This window comes from Anguilla anguilla, chromosome 18, assembly GCF_013347855.1.
Source record: "Anguilla anguilla isolate fAngAng1 chromosome 18, fAngAng1.pri, whole genome shotgun sequence".
Taxonomy (NCBI): domain Eukaryota; kingdom Metazoa; phylum Chordata; class Actinopteri; order Anguilliformes; family Anguillidae; genus Anguilla; species Anguilla anguilla.
Genome location: NC_049218.1, coordinates 18,396,076 through 18,413,190, shown reverse-complemented (window position 1 = coordinate 18,413,190; position 17,115 = coordinate 18,396,076). Strand labels below are relative to the sequence as shown.

At 45.3% G+C, this 17,115-nt stretch overlaps 1 protein-coding gene across 2 annotated transcripts; it reads left to right on the top strand.

The window, feature by feature from the left end:
- The first annotated feature begins 488 nt into the window (after nucleotides 1-488).
- Nucleotides 489-15,318, top strand: LOC118218455 (SERTA domain-containing protein 2-like). Of its 2 annotated transcripts, none has more exons than XM_035401110.1 (2): nucleotides 489-898; nucleotides 10,745-15,318. In XM_035401110.1, the coding sequence occupies exon 2, from the start codon at nucleotides 10,749-10,751 to the stop codon at nucleotides 11,826-11,828; it is 1,080 nt and encodes a 359-aa protein (XP_035257001.1). In that variant the 5' UTR covers nucleotides 489-898; nucleotides 10,745-10,748; the 3' UTR covers nucleotides 11,829-15,318. The 2 variants fall into 2 exon arrangements, with proteins under 2 accessions (XP_035257001.1, XP_035257002.1); XM_035401111.1 differs by lacking the exon at nucleotides 489-898 and adding an exon at nucleotides 950-1,325.
- Nucleotides 15,319-17,115: the final 1,797 nt, after the last annotated feature.

Sequence of the window (17,115 nt, the reverse complement as noted above, 5' to 3'; positions counted from 1 at the left end):
AAACAAATACATAAAAATATTTGAATTGATTTTGCTCTGTGCGAATACTAATGTGTCTAGTAAGTGAAGTTGTTGACGGGTTTCAAGTTGTTAAATAACTTGAATGCTTCAAATATTTGCGGTTGCTCGTTCTCTCAGCGGGGCAGTTCCTCGCGGTGAGGCGAGTTATGGAGATACGCCCGTTCGTTGTCACCGACGGTCTGATTTTAACATTGTTTGTCGGTAACACAGTAGTTCTTGTAGTCCATCGTAACTCATGCATGGACCTGGTATGGCACAGAGGTGGGCTTTTGCAAAGGGCACGAAAAAATAAGCATTTATTTCCCCACGGGATAAGGGCACATGCATGAACCATGAGAGACCGGGAGCGGATAGCCCACAGTCCTCTCTGATTGGTTATTGAGTTGAAGAAGGGGCATGTGTAGCAGCCTGGCTATCGTTGGAGTTGCTTGGTCCCTCTCCCAGCTGCTAAGTGTGCACGGTGCACGGGGGAGGAAGGGTAGAGCAAAGCGAATGAGGAGGGGGAGGAGAAAGGACGCAGGCAATCGTGTATGTGTGTGTGAGGGGCGGAACTCACTGAAGCCAGACAGTGTTGTCGGCGCACTGCACAGCTGAAGCCTCACTATACGTCATTCTTTTCGGGGACAGCATTAGCGCAGCTGACGGCACTGTCTTGGCTTTTTAGTAGGCTACCCAGTGGTGGGGAATTTCTCTCTCCGCACCGGAACGCCATTGTGTGACTGGATCTTCGCTCACTATTGCCTGAAGAGTGGAGACTCTGGAAACGATGTAGCGAAGGAGTTTATTGTGGACACAGTCGTTTAGTCTTTAAACAAGCTCTGTTTACCAACGAGTAATCCCGATGCTTCACTTAAAACCTCAGGTGGAACTAAATGTGGTAAGTGCCGCTTTCAGACATCTGAAGTAGCCTACAAAATGTCTAAATATAGCGCATCTAGTCAACTTGGCTACCTTGCGAACTACTGTTGCTGGAATTACTGTAACATTAAATGTCGTTTGCCTTTTTATATCTCATTGGTAGAGATAGTAATGCTGTCCAGTAAACGATGACATGTATAAATAAAAGTGCAAATATTATGTTATAAGAAGTATTTTTCGATTATTTGTGGTCAGACTGTATTACAAGCTCGTGCTGGTCTGTAGCCAAAGTTCAGCTGCACGAACGTCGCGCTACCGTTGCTAGCGAGTGAGCGAGCTGTGTCAGTCCCGATCTCTATGCATGCTATTTTAGTGGCGGTTGACCTTCTGGTCGTAATTTCGGAGTAAACTTGCGTTGTACTGGCTGCGGCGTCCTGGAAAGCATGGTATGCTCTCTCATTTTGCATGCGTTGGTTATTATGTTTGAGTGTTTCGCCAAGTACATGCATTCGAATTGGCGCATTAGCTGGATAGCAGTTAGTGGAATGGCTATTTAGCTGGTGTTCGGCGATTTTCTTTCAGTTTTGCCCTCAGCTAACAAGCTAGCCAGCTAGAGGGCTACACCGTTGGACGCTCACGAAGTCAGATGCGGAGCATGATTTATTTTCTATTGTAAAGTAGAATACATCCGAATGTTTGTATTTGTCGATGTAACAATTAGCTATCTAGCTTGATCACAAATGCAGCGAAGTCGCTCTCGAAGGCATGGAGGTGTTGATTCTTTAATGAAAATGTATGTGCACCAAGGCTTTTTCGATTGTAAAGTTATAAGCGTACGCTTTAAGAGTTCGGTGACGTTGTAGACTAGGATAAAACGGGACTCGCTTCTCGCGTTGTTGACAACCTTATTAAATTAAATCTTAAATTAGATACCCTGCCAATTATTTATTTATGTATATATTTGCTTGTATCCACGTATGTTTTGTTTATTCTTTCGGACTTGTATTGAATTAATGTTTAGTTGAAAGACCCCATTAGTTTACCAGTAGCTGGTATTGACTGAGCGAGCCGTTTGTTTAACAGATTATTTGAAGAACTTGGGCACCGACTACTGAGTATAGTGACTCGCTCCAAGTACAGGAAGTTGGTTTAAAAGAAACGTCATATACTTCTTAGCGATTCATCCTGTTTAGCCTAGCTAGTGTACTTCGATGTGTTTTGAAAGGGAAGCGCTATTCATTTTTATCCAGGCTGATATTTTGCGGTTATTGTATTGTCAGTTCTGAATATGCACCATGTGTATGACATTAGTGCAATGTGATTTAATTTAGTGCAAAAATGTCCTGAGATGTTCAATTTTGTTGTCCGTGTTATAGGCAAACTCATCCACACTTTGTAATCTGATGAATGTTTATATATTTGTCCTTTTATTATGTAACATATTTCTAAAATATACTTCGCATCAATTGTCAGTTAAACTTAGACAATCTTTGGGCTTGTGTCATGTACCATGGATGTAAATTAATCAGTTCTCTTATAGGCTATTTTTAAATCTGTCACATCATTGAGCCGCTTCATCATGATCACCGTTAGCCCTTCTGTGGAATACAGGGAAAGCACGGTATAGCACCACTTTAGGATTACTGAGTGTGCGGCGTGGCTCATTGAAGCTGTGGTTAGGGTACGCTGAGGATTTAGTAGTGAGACGCTGTTGGCTGGTGATTTCATGGGCCAAAGAACATTTGTACGTCCGAGAGGGTTCAAGGTGCAGCTGGGTTTGCAACCCGGCAATACTCCTATGTTAGAGTTGATTGCTTGGTTTATAACTCATAGTAGGCCTGTACATATGAATACAGTCTCTTTTCCAATAAATGGGCTTACACAGAACGTTTTGATTATTGTTTCTGATGTTCTTGCAGCAAGGTGTGACCTGACAAACTCACTGGGTTAGAGTACCCTGGTCCAGGAGCTTATTGTGTTCTTATAATTACGTTTCATCTGAATGCTTAAGTGTAGAGTTTAGTAGTTTTTGAAGTTGAATGAATGCAGGTGACTGTTATGAAGGCCTCAGAAATCTTCAGGATGGTGGAACTCTGGGAGTGGTCTTAATTCGTTTCCAATCTTTGACAGCGTTTTCACTGTGGAGTGTGTTTAGTATCTTGTCAATGTAGAGGATCTTTGGTGCCATGAAGTTATGTCACAGCAGGACAGCTCCTGCCGACAGTTTATTTCAGGTTGGGCTTTAATACAGACAGTCTACGGCTAAGACTGTGAGAAGTGGCTCTGAAGAAGGTACTCTCCTCCTCCTCGTGACCGATGTGCTGATGGACTGATTGAGTGTTGTAATGTCTAGCATTTGCTTGCTAGAGGTCCTAAAAGGCAGTTCTGATGTAGTCACAGCCACTATGGACATTTTCAGTTTTGCCTTGTTGTCTCTTGGAGGAGAATCATCTGTGTTATCTTTCACCTAACCATCTCTGCGTAAGGATGCAAATTTCATGCAATTCTTTTAATCGATCATCGGCGATTAACTGATAAGCCTAAAGTCTAGCTACTATATGGCCTATAAAAAGAATGACTCAAAATAGGCCTTCCAGTTAATCAGTTGTATATATCAGAGGTTTTATTAAGACATGCTAAGACTATCATTATTACGGGATTTGCATAGTGTATTAAGGCCATAACCGCCAGAAACGAAATTAGAAAGAAACAAAATTATTCAAAGACGCATTCACGGACTGAGAAATCTGTGCAGGAGGGGAGGGACCACTCAAATTTTTATTACAGACTGGCTGAACTGCTACTGCAATGGTGACAAAAGATATTGCTTATTAATGCGTAACTTTATAATAAACAAATGAACTGCTCCCTCACAAGACACAGTCCTCTCTCCTGGATCTCACTCACAACGCACAGTCCTCTCTCCTGGATCTCCCTTGCAAGACACAGTCCTCTCTCATTGGAGAAATCGCATTCCCTGTTCAAACTTGTTCTACATGTGTTGGATATCAAAATGTAGGCCTATTGCACTGTTGTTTTGTCAGTCACATCCATCATTCGGTTTCTGCATACCATTTGAGCATGGTAGAGCCCATTCCAAGGACAGGCAGTACTTTAATGTGCTTTTATGTTGCCTGAAAACAAATGTATCCATTCTGCCACAGATCCACGTTCTTAAAGTTCCTGTCCTGTGTTTTTCCCCCTTTTCAATGGCATATGATTTTTTTAGTCAACAACAATATATGCCTCATATAAATTATTATTATTTTTTTAAGTATTTATTTTTCCAGCTTGCTAGTAACTAATCATACATTTCAAAATAATATGTATGTATTGACTAGCGTTTGTTGGGGCCGTGGGATCAGGGGCAGCGCCAGGGATTTTGGGACCCATGAAAAGATCTTACGTTGGGCCCCACCATCCCAGGCCACCCTGTCCCTGCTCAGCACAATTCTTTGAGAGTCCCTTTCTGTCAGGCCCTTGGAATCATCCTACCCACCTCCTCCCCCATACGGCATCATTGCATGGGAAAAATGAAGGGTCCGTTGTCAGTATGTAAACTCAAAACCTTTGCAAAACCCATAGTTTATTTGCATTTTAGAATCTGTCATCCTTAAACATGAGCACTGCAAATCTTACTTGAAAGCTGCTTGGGCACATCTCAGCTTTTAAGAATGTAACCCTCATCTCTTGAAGCTGGAGGTCAGTAATACGAAGAAACACAGCGCTGCTGAAAACTGCACTATTGAACACAATGCTACTTTAATGCATTAATAGTAAGGCATTACCTCACTCGTTATATCAGTCCCATTGTCGTGTTATACTAACTGGAGGAGAGTGGTGTGGGCACAGTTTGTGATGATACATTTTAAAAATAACATTGTGATGTCACACAGTCTGATTAAGCCCATCTCCTAAATCCAGTTGTCCACAGCAGACTTGGAACTCTCAGTATTTTCAAAATGAATGTGCTCGTGTATGCGTATTTCACAAATAACTTCCAAAATACTGGAATAGGTATAAATTGCAGCCATGACTTTTTGCAGTTTTGAGTTTTAACACCAGTGCGTAACCAGTGCGTCTGTGTTGTTGAGGTTGTCCGATTTTCCGAGTGACCTGAATTCCCTCTGAGTATGTGAAGTTCACCCACAATTTTTCGCCCTTAATAGTCCCTTTCCAAAATAATGGAGGGTCTACGCTTTTTTAAGCACTTGAGGAAAGACTTTTTTGTAAGTACTCTAAACCACTTGCTCTGGCTAGGCTATAATGTGGTCTATCTTCTGTCTTTCATAGAACAGTGCAGAGCAGAAGGGAAACATTTCTTTCTTTCTTTCTTTTTTCTTCCCAAGCCACCTGGAATTCTAAAGCCGTGCCTACTCACCTGCGTGAATCGGTCCCTGTGAGGAAATGCAGCCTTCATCAGCCTGCCAAACAAGTGCTACGTCAGCATTTGTCCTCAGCTTCACCCGAACCTCGCTTGTCCTCAAGCCTGTTTACTTTTGTAGAACCCAGTCAAATGCAAGTGAACATTTTAAAGTCACTGACAAAGGCAGATGTTAATTTATTCCACGTCTCCAGCTCTGCGCAGTCCAATGTGCGAGTGTGTTGCAGGCTGACGGTGTGTCCGTCGACGGGTTGCCTAGCATCCCACATAGCTGTTGACATCTGCCGCCTGTTGTTAGCGACTGTCCGTGATGCTCTCTGGAGATTCAGAATGCTTGCTGCTTACAGGTAATGATGCCTGCTAGCACCAGCTGCCGAGGATGGGATGAGGCAAAATGTAATGGTGAACAGTGTGGCTGTGGTCGGTGAATTTAATTCTTCCAGTACATTTGGTGTGTTGGTGTGAAAGGTGTGAAGTGTTCACTCTTAGCATTAGCACTTGCCTGTCTCCAAGGGACACTGCTGTATTGACCTGCTTTGCTTCATCTGGCCATTCTGCGGTGGCCTGGGTCCACCAGTAGGGCTTGTGCTGGGTTCATGTTGAGTGGAAAGCAGGGCAGGTGGGTTTGGACTGTTCTGTGAATACGTGTGCAGAAGGGTTCAGAAAACTGATGGCTGTGTGTGTTTGTTTTTATGTTTGTGTGTGGGTGTGTGTGTGTGTGCGTGTGTGGTGTACGTGCATGTGTGGGTATGTGTGTGGTGTGGTGTGTGTGTGGTGCACATGTGTGTGGGTGTGTACGTGCGTGTGTGTGGTGTGTGTGTGTGTGTGGTTCGTGTGTGGTGTACTTGTGTGTGTGTGTGGTGCACATGTGTGCGTGGTGTACGTGCGTGTGTGTAGTGTGTGTGTGGTGCGTGTGGTGTGTGTGTTTGGTGCGTGTGGTGTATGTGTGTGTGGTGCACGTGCGTGTGTGTGGTACATGCGTGTGTGTGGTGTGTGTGGTGTGCGTGTGTGTGTGGTGCGTGTGGTGTATGTGTGTGTGGTGCACGTGTGTGTGTGTGGGTATGTGTGTGGTGTACTTGTGTGTGTGTGTGGTGCATGTGTGGTGTACTTGTGTGTGTGTGGTGCACGTGTGTGGGTGTGTGCGTGGTGTACGTGCATGTGTGTGGTGCGTGTGGTGAATGTGTGTGTGTGGTGCATGTGGTGCACGTGCGTGTGTGTGGTACGTGTGGTGTATGTGAGTGTGGTGCACATGTGCGTGCGTGGTGTACGTGCGTGTGTGTGGTACGTGTGGTGTATGTGTGTGTGGTTCACGTGCATGTGCGTGTGTGGGTGTGTGCGCGCATGCATTTGCCCTTAGGACCTGAAATAGCACAGCGAAGAGAGAAGGGGGAGGGGAGGCATGTAGACAAAGATATCCCATTACAGGATCATAGTATCACTGCAAACTCCAGCTTCTGTACCCGTGTTTTTTGCCTACCTGTCTTATACATTTGTGTAAATATCCTGCTGGGCATATCTGTTTTCTTAAACAGTTTTGCTTAATCCTAGAAATCCTCAACTTTGTCCTAGCTATTAGCCTCTTTGTGGCACAGCTGGAAATTGGGAAATCTAAACTAGAACCAGGTAGGCTACAGTTTTGATTCTGCCTACTCTTCTGCAGATTTTTCTGTCGGGAAGATCTAGAAGCACACATGGATTTATGTTACTTCAGTCCATTAACAAAATTGCAGGCACACCCAATCAGATGAGAGCTGTGGGCAGCAATTTCTTCATCATAACATAATATAGCCCAGCCCTAAAGCAAGAACAAGCACATATTTTAACCTCGGAGAAAGCGTACCTTATGTAGTCACAATCCTGAGACCACACGTCTCTTATCTGTGCCTTATGTCTGTGCTTTACGTACCGGCAGATTGTCTGCCATCTTGTGAAGAAATGTGATGCTTCTCTCCTGATTGGTGCAGAGTGGAGCACTACTGTGCATGGAGGTCTAATGGAAACACAAACTGGACCTGTGCTTGTAGTTCTGGGTCCCTGTTTCAGATTCCACCTGTATGTGTGACAAGCTACTGAGAGCCGTCTTACAGTGGAATTTTGTTGTTTCTTTGTTGGGTTGCTGATCTTTTTTTTATTTTTGAAAATTTCACCTTGTTACCGGTTGCTGTGTTTCAGGTAACAGTTGGCAGGAAATGAGTAGCGTAGCTAGAATAGGGGTTTGCCAAATTTTTAAAAAAACTTTTTGTTCTTCGAAGCAATTGTGCCAGCTTCAGGAGTTTTGGTGGGGAAAGTCCCGCACATGTAATAGAGAAATGTTTTTCCTGTATTGGCCCTAATTTTAAGTGTTCTGCTGCATCAACCCTTTCAGGGCCAAAGACATTAGCACACTGATTTCCATTGCTTAAGTGTGTGCGCGCGAGTGTGCGTGTGCATGATCACCCACTATTAAGTGTGGGAGTAAAGGAAGCAGTGCCTGACTGGAGATGGTCTGAAATGCCACTCAGAGTTATTAGGGGGCGGAGCCTAACGCACGTGCCTGGCAGTCACACTGGGTGTCAGGTGTCAGTCAGGAAGTGGAGCAGGCGAGCGTCGGGCCCTCTCTCAGCCACAGCCAGCCTGAACAGGCCCTCCCTTCCCCTCCCCCCTCCCACCTCCACAGCCTTTAAGTGCTGTCAGCCAATCACATGGCAGCAAAGGGACTGCGCATGGCAAATAAGCTGGAGTGTCCAGAGTAGAGAGTCCAGAAGCGGGGGAGTGGGAGTTGTGAAGAGGGGCGGGGCTATGGTGGTGTTTTTCAAGTCGCTCCTGCAGGTCTTTGCCGTGAGTCACTACGACTCGTACAGCTGCCTCCTCACTCCACTGAAAATCCCTCTCCCTCTCTTTCTTCCTCCCATAATTCTTCATAATTGAGTGCTCACATATTTTGATATGTGTTGCCAAAGCTTTACGTAAACACATCATATTGAGCATAAACTACAACTGTCTCTGTATCTATCTCTATCTCTCTGTTTATAATTGTCCCCGTCTCTCTCAGACTGAACTGTGCCAGTGTCCTGTCCAAAGAAGATATGCAATTCTGCTAGGAGACCTCTGTCACACATTCTGCGGCTTTTCCAGTAGTTTTGGCTCTGTATAAATTGACTCTACCTTTGTAGCTGCTGCTAAACACAGAGCAGGAACAGTATTTAACTCTTCAAGGTGTGAGATCACAAATATGAGATTAGAGTGTTCTTATCCGAACATTCTAATGCTGATGTAGCAATCAGTACTGGTAATTGACAGCAGAGTTCTAGAGCACTCACTTAGAATTTTGAAAAAACAGTCACGGTAACAGGCGGCGAGGTGACTGGCCCGGGCGCTTGCTCTTCCTGGAGGAGTGGGCGCAGTGCAGGCTGGGTGAGAGCCCAGCGCGTACGGCCCGTCAGTCTGGATTAGGCTCAGAAACCGCTGCGGCGCCTTCGCCGTGCATCATGGGAATGCTTGTGGGAAGAGTCATAAGGAGGGAGTGTCCTGCCTCCCTTTCAGGCCACAGTTAGAAGCTGCTGATCTTTTAAGTTTCCAGTTTTCTCCAGTGACAGTTGGTCATGCTCTGTTTATTGTTGCCTTCTAGATTGTGTCTGCTCATGACCCATTCAGTGGCCCATCTTTATTGCAGGTCAGGGAAACTGGATTCAGATTGTGGCTGTATTCCCAGAAGTGACAACTGGTTGTGTTTTTAATATTTCTTTCATGTTTTAAACGCTGTAACCAATATAACCATTACATTTGAATAAAAACTGTTAGATTATCTTGACCTGTTCAGCAGATAAGGACAGGGTGGGCATGTATCCTGTGCTCATTAATATTCATATCTGTAGGACATGTTGTATGTAAACCGTTCCTCGTTGCTAGGTTAGAGTAGGTTGTCCCCTGCAGTGACGTTAGACTACCAGACAAAACGAAAGGAAGCAAGATAAGCTAAGCTTTACCATCATAGCGAAATTCCCTGCCTAAAATCTCTTAAGACCTTGCTCCTCTAGGGAGCATAGGCCATTGACAAATGTCAATGCCTAAAATGGGCTAGGTTTATTGTGTTTAAATGCATTTGCAAAGTTATTGTGTTACTATCACATAATATGCAAGATTTACGTGACTATACCATGAAATCTTGAGTGCGCAATCACGTCTACATCATGAATGGGCTAGCGTAATGTAACAAAGTTCTCAACAGTGGCAGATTGGCCACATTTCATGCCAATCAAATGTACCTGTCCAGACGTGTATTAGAAGCTGTAGGGAAGAGGGATGAAAACAAGAAGAATTTTAATATTGACTGATGCATTTTTAAAATGACACTCAATTTACCCACATGACCTTGGCGATCGACTGGTCATAATGAACCAGATTCTACTGAAGCTAATTTATCCTGTCTAAGGTTGCGCGTAAACTTTAAAAACTTGAAATGCAGTATCATTCACAACCAATTTGCACCAATAAATGCACAGAGCTTTCTTAATTGTTCCGGGGGTTTTCTGTTTTTTAAATGGAATTTTTGCGCTACTTCTCCTATAGGTGGCTTAGGTGGCTTGAAAAAACACTTAAGCGAATCACCCAAGACATCTCAATGCAGGAAAAACCCTGAAAAGTATTCCGTGTGTCACGCAACGGAAGTGAAGGTTCTTTTTCCGGTTTGCTCGGATTGGCTGAGGTGATTCAGGGAGTCTGTGAATCTCTGAATTTGGGCCCAGTCAGTGACCATGATCGTCTCCCTACCAGCCTGAGGTTGTTGCTGGGGTGACTGAAAGTAGTCTGGGGTTGTGTAGGCAGGTCCCTTCGCTGACAGAGGCCTGTTTTAAGGGTGTGTGAGTGGAGCGTGTGTCACGTTTTCACGCACACTAATTGTCCTTGTGTCTTCGTTCGTATGGATCTCTCAGCACATGACTATTTGTACAGGAAAAGTTGAGTCACCAGAATCCAGTCAGACTGCCAGCTCGGGTGCTGCATAGCAGGTTACTCAGAATTAACACATTAAATGCCACACAGACTGTGTGAGCCGTTTTGGGGCCCCAGACATTCAAAAATCTGAATGTGCCATTTTAACAATACTTTTGTTCCATTTTAAATTTAAATAGAATGCTACCGATGTCAACAGGCAAACTGTTGAAAAGTGTTTTGATGTCTCAGCTTTTGTTTAGCGTAGCACATCAGCATGTGAATGTGCATAATTTAATCCTTTCCTTCAATCAGTCATAAAGAAATAACCCTTAAAGTGTAAGATTTAAAATGTGTGATTAGAATGTTCTTGACTGAACATTCTAATGCTGATGTAACAGTCAGTACTTGTAACTGAAAGTTCTAGAACATGAACTTAAAATTTTGAAAAAAACATTCCAAATACCTCCTCTTCAAAGCGTCATAAGCAGTTACAGGTTATTATATGTCATACGCAGTATAATGGCTGATTTTATCTGCAGTGATTAACAGTGTCCTGTGTCCCTGCTGCAGATTTATGTTGGGTAAAGGGGCGAAGCGGAAACTGGAAGAGGATGAGGACGGGCTGGAAGGCAAAGCGCTGGCGTCGGGCGGGCCCGCGGACGGGCCGTCCAAGGTGTCGTACACCCTGCAGCGCCAGACCATCTTCAACATCTCCCTGATGAAGCTGTACAGCCAGCGGCCGCCGCCGGAGCCCAGCCTGGCCCGCCGCGTGCTCATCAACAACATGCTCCGCCGCATCCAGGAGGAGCTGCGCTGGGAGGGCGGGCCGCGCCCCATCCTGTTCCCGCCCTCCGCCCCGCCCGACGACCCCGCCGACGAGGGCTTCCGCGAGGCCCAGCCCGCCTTCGGCGCCCTGTCCGCGGCGGCGACGGCGGCCACGCCCACGTCTCCTTCCCCTCAGGCCCTGCCCCAACCTCCGCCCCTCCCCGCCCTGCCCGTCTCCGCCCCTCCGGATTCCTGTCTCACCCCCGCCTCCCTCCTGGAGGACGACGCCGCCTCTTTTTGCACTTCCCCGCCCCCCCACACCGCCCTGGCCCATCCCCTCCTTCATCACGGCCTGTCCAGACTGCCCCCCGCCTCCACGGCTCTGGACGACACTGGGGGGCTGGGTCCACCGGCCGCGGAAAACGCTACGACTACTACCTCCTCCGTCACCGTGGCGCCCCACCCGCTCCTGGCCGGGTCCGACTCTAAGGACTGCAGCAAGACCTGCAGCCAAAAGTTCGAGGGGCTGGTCTCGCAGCTGGAGGGCCGCGCGGGTGTGGCCACCAAGGCAGAGTCGAGACTGATGGACTCCCTGCCCCCCAGCGGCCTGGACATTAGCCCCTCCTCCTCTTCAGGATTCCTCACAGATCTGGCCTTGGACGACATCCTGTTTGCGGACATTGACACCTCCATGTATGACTTTGACCCCTGCACCACCACCACGGCGGGGGTCACTGCTTCCAAAATGGCCCCCATGGTGATGTCGGACGACCTTTTCAAGACCCTGTCCCCCTATGGGGGTACCCCCACCTCCGCCCCCCCTGCCCAGCCCTTTAAAATGGACCTCACTGAACTGGACCACATCATGGAGGTTCTTGTTGGTTCTTGATTCACAATTTTAAAAACAACAAAAACTTTCAAGACAGAAAAAAAGAGAACATTTTATTTCATCTGTGTGTTTTTGTACAGTTTTCTAAAAACAGTTGAAATAATTAACTGATACTACTACACAATACTGTGCATGCATTGTCCTTCGCTTTCCAAAAACAAAAAGATGAACACTTGGCTTCTAGCTAATTTGAGTGCCTTTCATCTGTCACTAGTCACATAACCACTTTTAACTTGCAGCGCTTTTTTTTTATTTCAGTCAGTTTTTTTTGTTGTAGGTGTTTTTTTTAAATATCACTGAAAAATGAAAAATGCAATAACCTTTTAAAGACTTGGTTACCCTCTCAGAAAAAGCAAGATGAACTTTAATGAAGCACAAAGCGTGTACAAAGTAAAGTCGCATGTGTCTCTGTTTCAACTGTCCTCTCATTTACTGTCATTGTCAGAAACATTTGTGAGAAGTATTATTATTATTATTATTATTATTGTTGTTATTATTATTATTTTAATATTATTATTTTGTTGTTGCTGTGGTTGTTGTAGTTTCCTGTTGCTCTTGATTAAGCAGTCTATTAGTACTGGTTGTATTATTCTGACTGTCCATTTCAAACTGCTGTACACAAGGAATTGTATTTTTCTACCAAATCTCTGAATTGAGAATGTTGTTTCCTAACATTGATGAAAAGCACATACTTTGATACGACTGTTTAGCTGACCCAAAAATTGACAAGAATATGTTGTACTTTTATACAAAGTCACCTGAATTATGACTGTAGGATGTGTCCAGGAAATCCATGAAAAGCTTTACTTACTGCCTTTGTAAAGCTGTATGAATTCAGCGCGAGAGGGAATTCATCCAAATCAGATTTTCAAAGTATTGATGAACATAATTCTGTATGTTTACGCTTCTGAGCAATCGTCTTCCTTAGTCTCTATATTCCTCAGTCATTTAATGTGATGGTACCGACGAGAAAAAAAGACTACTCTCATCACCAGAAATTAATTTTAGGTTTACTTTTCAATGAAACATGTGCGTTTTACTGAGTATAATTGGCTGGTTTTTAATGATATTTCAGTTTGAAGTATTTGAAGGCTAACTATAATTAGTATCATAACATTTATTATTGATTAGTTCTCTGACCTAATAAATGCTGATGAGAACGTCAGTCTACAAGATAACTAAGCAAGCTGAATTATCTGCGACTCTTCAGTGAAGAGGTGGCATGCTGTTTCACAGAACACACACACACACACACACACACACACACTGTGTCTCAAGCTCCATAATTTCTCACTTTCCCAACCCTTAAATGCAGCAAACTGTGTTCCTTCACTTCTGCTGTGCATCATGTTGTGCATGCTGTCGGACCCATGCCCCTGCTGGCGAGCGTGCTGTAATACCCCGCGCATGGCTTTGTAAAGGTACGCGAGCGCGCTTTGCCGGTTGGGTGGCGGCCTGGTCGCGGCGGAACACGAGCTGGGTTCTGCATGAGTAACTTCCTCATTAATTTATTGTTTTGTTTCTTAATGCTTCGCCGCGTTAGCACGGGCAGGGGCGAAGCGCGGCGTTCTTTTTCTGTCGCGGCTGGGTCACGGCGCGTCCACTCTAGTGCACAAACAGCCTGAGGGAGCGGGCGTGCCGGAGTGAACGAGCGGGGGGCGGGGGTGTTATCGGCCGTGCGAGGAGACCGTGAGATTACATTGCCTGGGAGATCCGTGGAACATGGTGACAGCAGCTTGTGAGTTAAACAAATATTTTGCTTTATATATATATATATATATATATATATATATATATATACACACACAGGCTATATAGCACATCGGATAGTATGCAGGTATCTGCAACAAACCACTTAAAACACGTCAGGTGATGCGTCAGTCATGGAGGCTAGCTGTGAGTGCTCGCTTGTTGCCAACTTATGGAGCCATTTTTGCTTTATTCCTGTATTGAAACAAAAAAAAACGTAAATCCTGTACCTTGTTCGTCAACAGTGGTATCCAGCATTCCATATGCAAAATGCATATTGCGTATAGTGACGGGATATTCTGGGACAGCCTTTATTTCTGTGACTCATGTTCTTGCTTTACTTGAAGCAGTGTCAAGTGAATGAAAAACAAAGAGAAGATTACAATAATGAGTGGAACCCAGTCATGTATGGGTTTCCGGTACCCGAAAGAGACTAGACTTTGCGCAAAAATCATTGTCCTGCCATTGCCTTGGATTTAACCAATCATATGACAGTCCAGCAGGTGTGGGCCTGACCAATATGCCCACCTGAGTGATGTCACCTACATGTTTATACCAATGGGATCTTGCTGTCTGTCTTGAAATTTCTGAAGCCTGGAGAGGGAGGGGCAGTCCTCACAATAACTGCTGATTCACAGCCCTGACAGCCTGGTTTCCCAGTGCAGCCATTTCTGTTTGTGAAAGGTGGAATCAGCCATGAGAGAAATGCTACTGGGAATTAGGAATACGTCCCGCTGACTGAGTCTGTGGGGAAGTGGTTAAACAGTGACCGGGGGAGTGCAGAACACACAGTACTATTATTAATTTATATGTAATTAATAAGTTTAATGGTTTAAAATATTTTGGTTTTGAAGTGATTGTTCAGTTTATTTATTCATTTCCTGTGTAAATATATTTATTTTCCATGTGAAGCTAACATCTGTATTGTAATGTGTACAGAATGTATGGTAGGAATGTTCTTTTCTTTTAGGAATGTATATTACAGTATCTATGGAATTTGGGTGAAAGCCATGTTTATGTTAATGCATTTTTGTTTGTTTTTTTGAATTGGTGAGGTGTCTGTACCAGTTCTTGGTTTAACACTCTGTAAACCCAATCAGGTGGTGACAACGGTGTCTCATTTCGGTATATATGCGTCCGTTTGTGTCCCTGGAGAAAGACTGGATAAGCAAGACTACACAATGCAATATATACAACTTTGTTCTCACAAACGTTCGAGAATGAAGTCTCTGAACCTGAGCTTGACCTGTGAAACAGCATTGTCAACCACTGATGCCAAACTGTGCTGAAATGTTCAAGAGAAGACGAGTGCGGTGTGTTTCTCCTGTACCTTCAGTTTGAACAATCATTTCTGCTGTTCCCTGTGGACTAGGCAGCAAAATTTTAATATGCAGTAAAAAGGGGGGTGGGGGTTGGGACATTGGTTGGGGTTGGGAGTGTGACCGCATGCGGATTTCGGTATAGGCTGAGGTTTGGATTTGGGTTTGGGAGCGGTGTGTGTGGGGATGCTCTTCCATTCAAAAAGCAGGCTGTATGTTACATACATCCTGGAGCTGTGCCTTTTTCTATGCAATATTATCAATATATTTGTCAGTGGGGGCGGAGACAAGCATAAACACTGACTACTGTATTTGCATCGACTTATGGACTATAGCATCTATTACAATGGTCAGGTGTATATGAATTTGAAACAGTCTTACTTTTGTAGTTTTATATTATACAATAAACTATATAAAGAATATTGCTTGTGTTTTTTTTATTTTCTTAATGAGAAATATTTCATTTTCACAAGTCATTATTGTGACCTATGAACACCTATGTACTTAATCTTAAACATTGGCTAAAGCTTGACCATGGTCAAATACAGTCATGTACTTCAATGTTGCATGTACACATGAAACATGTATGTACAGTATATCATATATTGCTTATATATTGCTTTACAAACGTGCTCATGAAGGAAGTCACACTATTTGCGGAGAAGAAAAAAGATGCTTTCACTGTGAGCCAGTGCTGTACAGAAATGTTGATTGAATCTTGGCCCAGCTCGGTAGTCATCCTGTGCCGCATTTTTCTCCGGTGTCCCCATAAGCCCCGCCCCCTCTTGTCCTGTATCAACAGTTGCCGCAGTTTTCTCCCATGACTCACCCTGCCGTAAGCTGGCATCTATTTTCAGGGGCTGGAGCGTGTGTGGAGCGTGGGGCTGGAGCGTGTGTGGAGCGTGGGGCTGCAGCGCGTGTGGAGCGTGGGGCTGGGGTGTGTGTGGAGCGTGGGGCTGGAGCGTGTGTGGAGCCTGGGGCTGGGGTGTGTGTGGAGCGTGGGGCTGGGGTGTGTGTGGAGCGTGGGGCTGGAGCGTGTGTGGAGCCTGGGGCTGGGGTGTGTGTGGAGTGTGGGGCTGGGGTGTGTGTGGAGCGTGGGGCTGGAGCGCGTGTGGAGCATGGGGCTGGGGTGTGTGTGGAGCGTGGGGCTGGAGCGCGTGTGGAGCATGGGGCTGGGGTGTGTGTGGAGCGTGGGGCTGGAGCGCGTGTGGAGTGTGGAGCAGGAGCGCGTGTGGAGCGTGGGGTTGGGGTGTGTGTGGAGCGTGGGGCTGGAGCGCGTGTGGAGTGTGGAGCAGGAGCGCGTGTGGAGCGTGGGGCTTCCTCCTCTGCTCTCTTTGACGGCTGAACTTAATGCTGACTCTCCAGAGATGACTGCACTTAATTGTTTTTAAGCGTCACGCAATGAGATTGTACACACACACACACACACACACACACCAGTTATCACATACTGAACTGACTCAAGGCAACAACTGCAAAAGGGATTTGTAAATAGAGTGTATTCCATGTAATCCAGTCTATAATGTAGGTTTTTTGGCCATCTGTTTTTTTATAAAATAGTGACAGTTTATAACTGCTCAATGGCACTGTTTTCAGTCACTGTTTTTGTAAATTGTCTTTGTCTCCCTTTTGGTATTAATGAAAAATTTTGTGTAAGTGAACACAACATTGAGCCAAAACTGTTATACTGCCACGTTTCCATAAAAGAATGCATCCTACCTAGCAGCAGGCGTGTTGTATTACCGACTGATGCTAAAGCTAAGTCAGACTCCATTGGTGAAAGGCCACGTGAAGGGATTGGTTGATTTTCGATGAGGCTCGATGGCCTTCAGAGCAGAAGCATGACAGCGAATAGCTGCAATTTCATTGGTTGACAGGAGAAGTGGGAGGACAGCAGAACATTTCTGTTCCTGTCAGGTTTACTCTGTGTGTCAGCTATTGGAATGACCCTGTTCCTCTGGGTTTGGTAAGGGAGGCAGAGCCTCCCCACTATTGCCTGAAGCCCTGCCTCCCCACAGCTGCCCCACCTCCACCACCACCACCACCACCACCCTCTTCCCTCCTCAGGATTGTCATGCAGCTGGCCACACTTTTACATAACACCCAGAATGCCTCTCTGCTGCTCCCGCTGGCTGGAATGCGGAATGACAGCCCAGGCTGAGGACTCGTCCTCACGTGACTCCGTGAGCTCTTCCCCACAGTACACAGCAGCACGAGGT

Excerpts from the sequence above, each read along its gene's own strand:
- LOC118218455 (XM_035401110.1), top strand. The coding sequence starts at position 10,749 with ATGTTGGGTAAAGGGGCGAAGCGGAAACTGGAAGAGGATGAGGACGGG.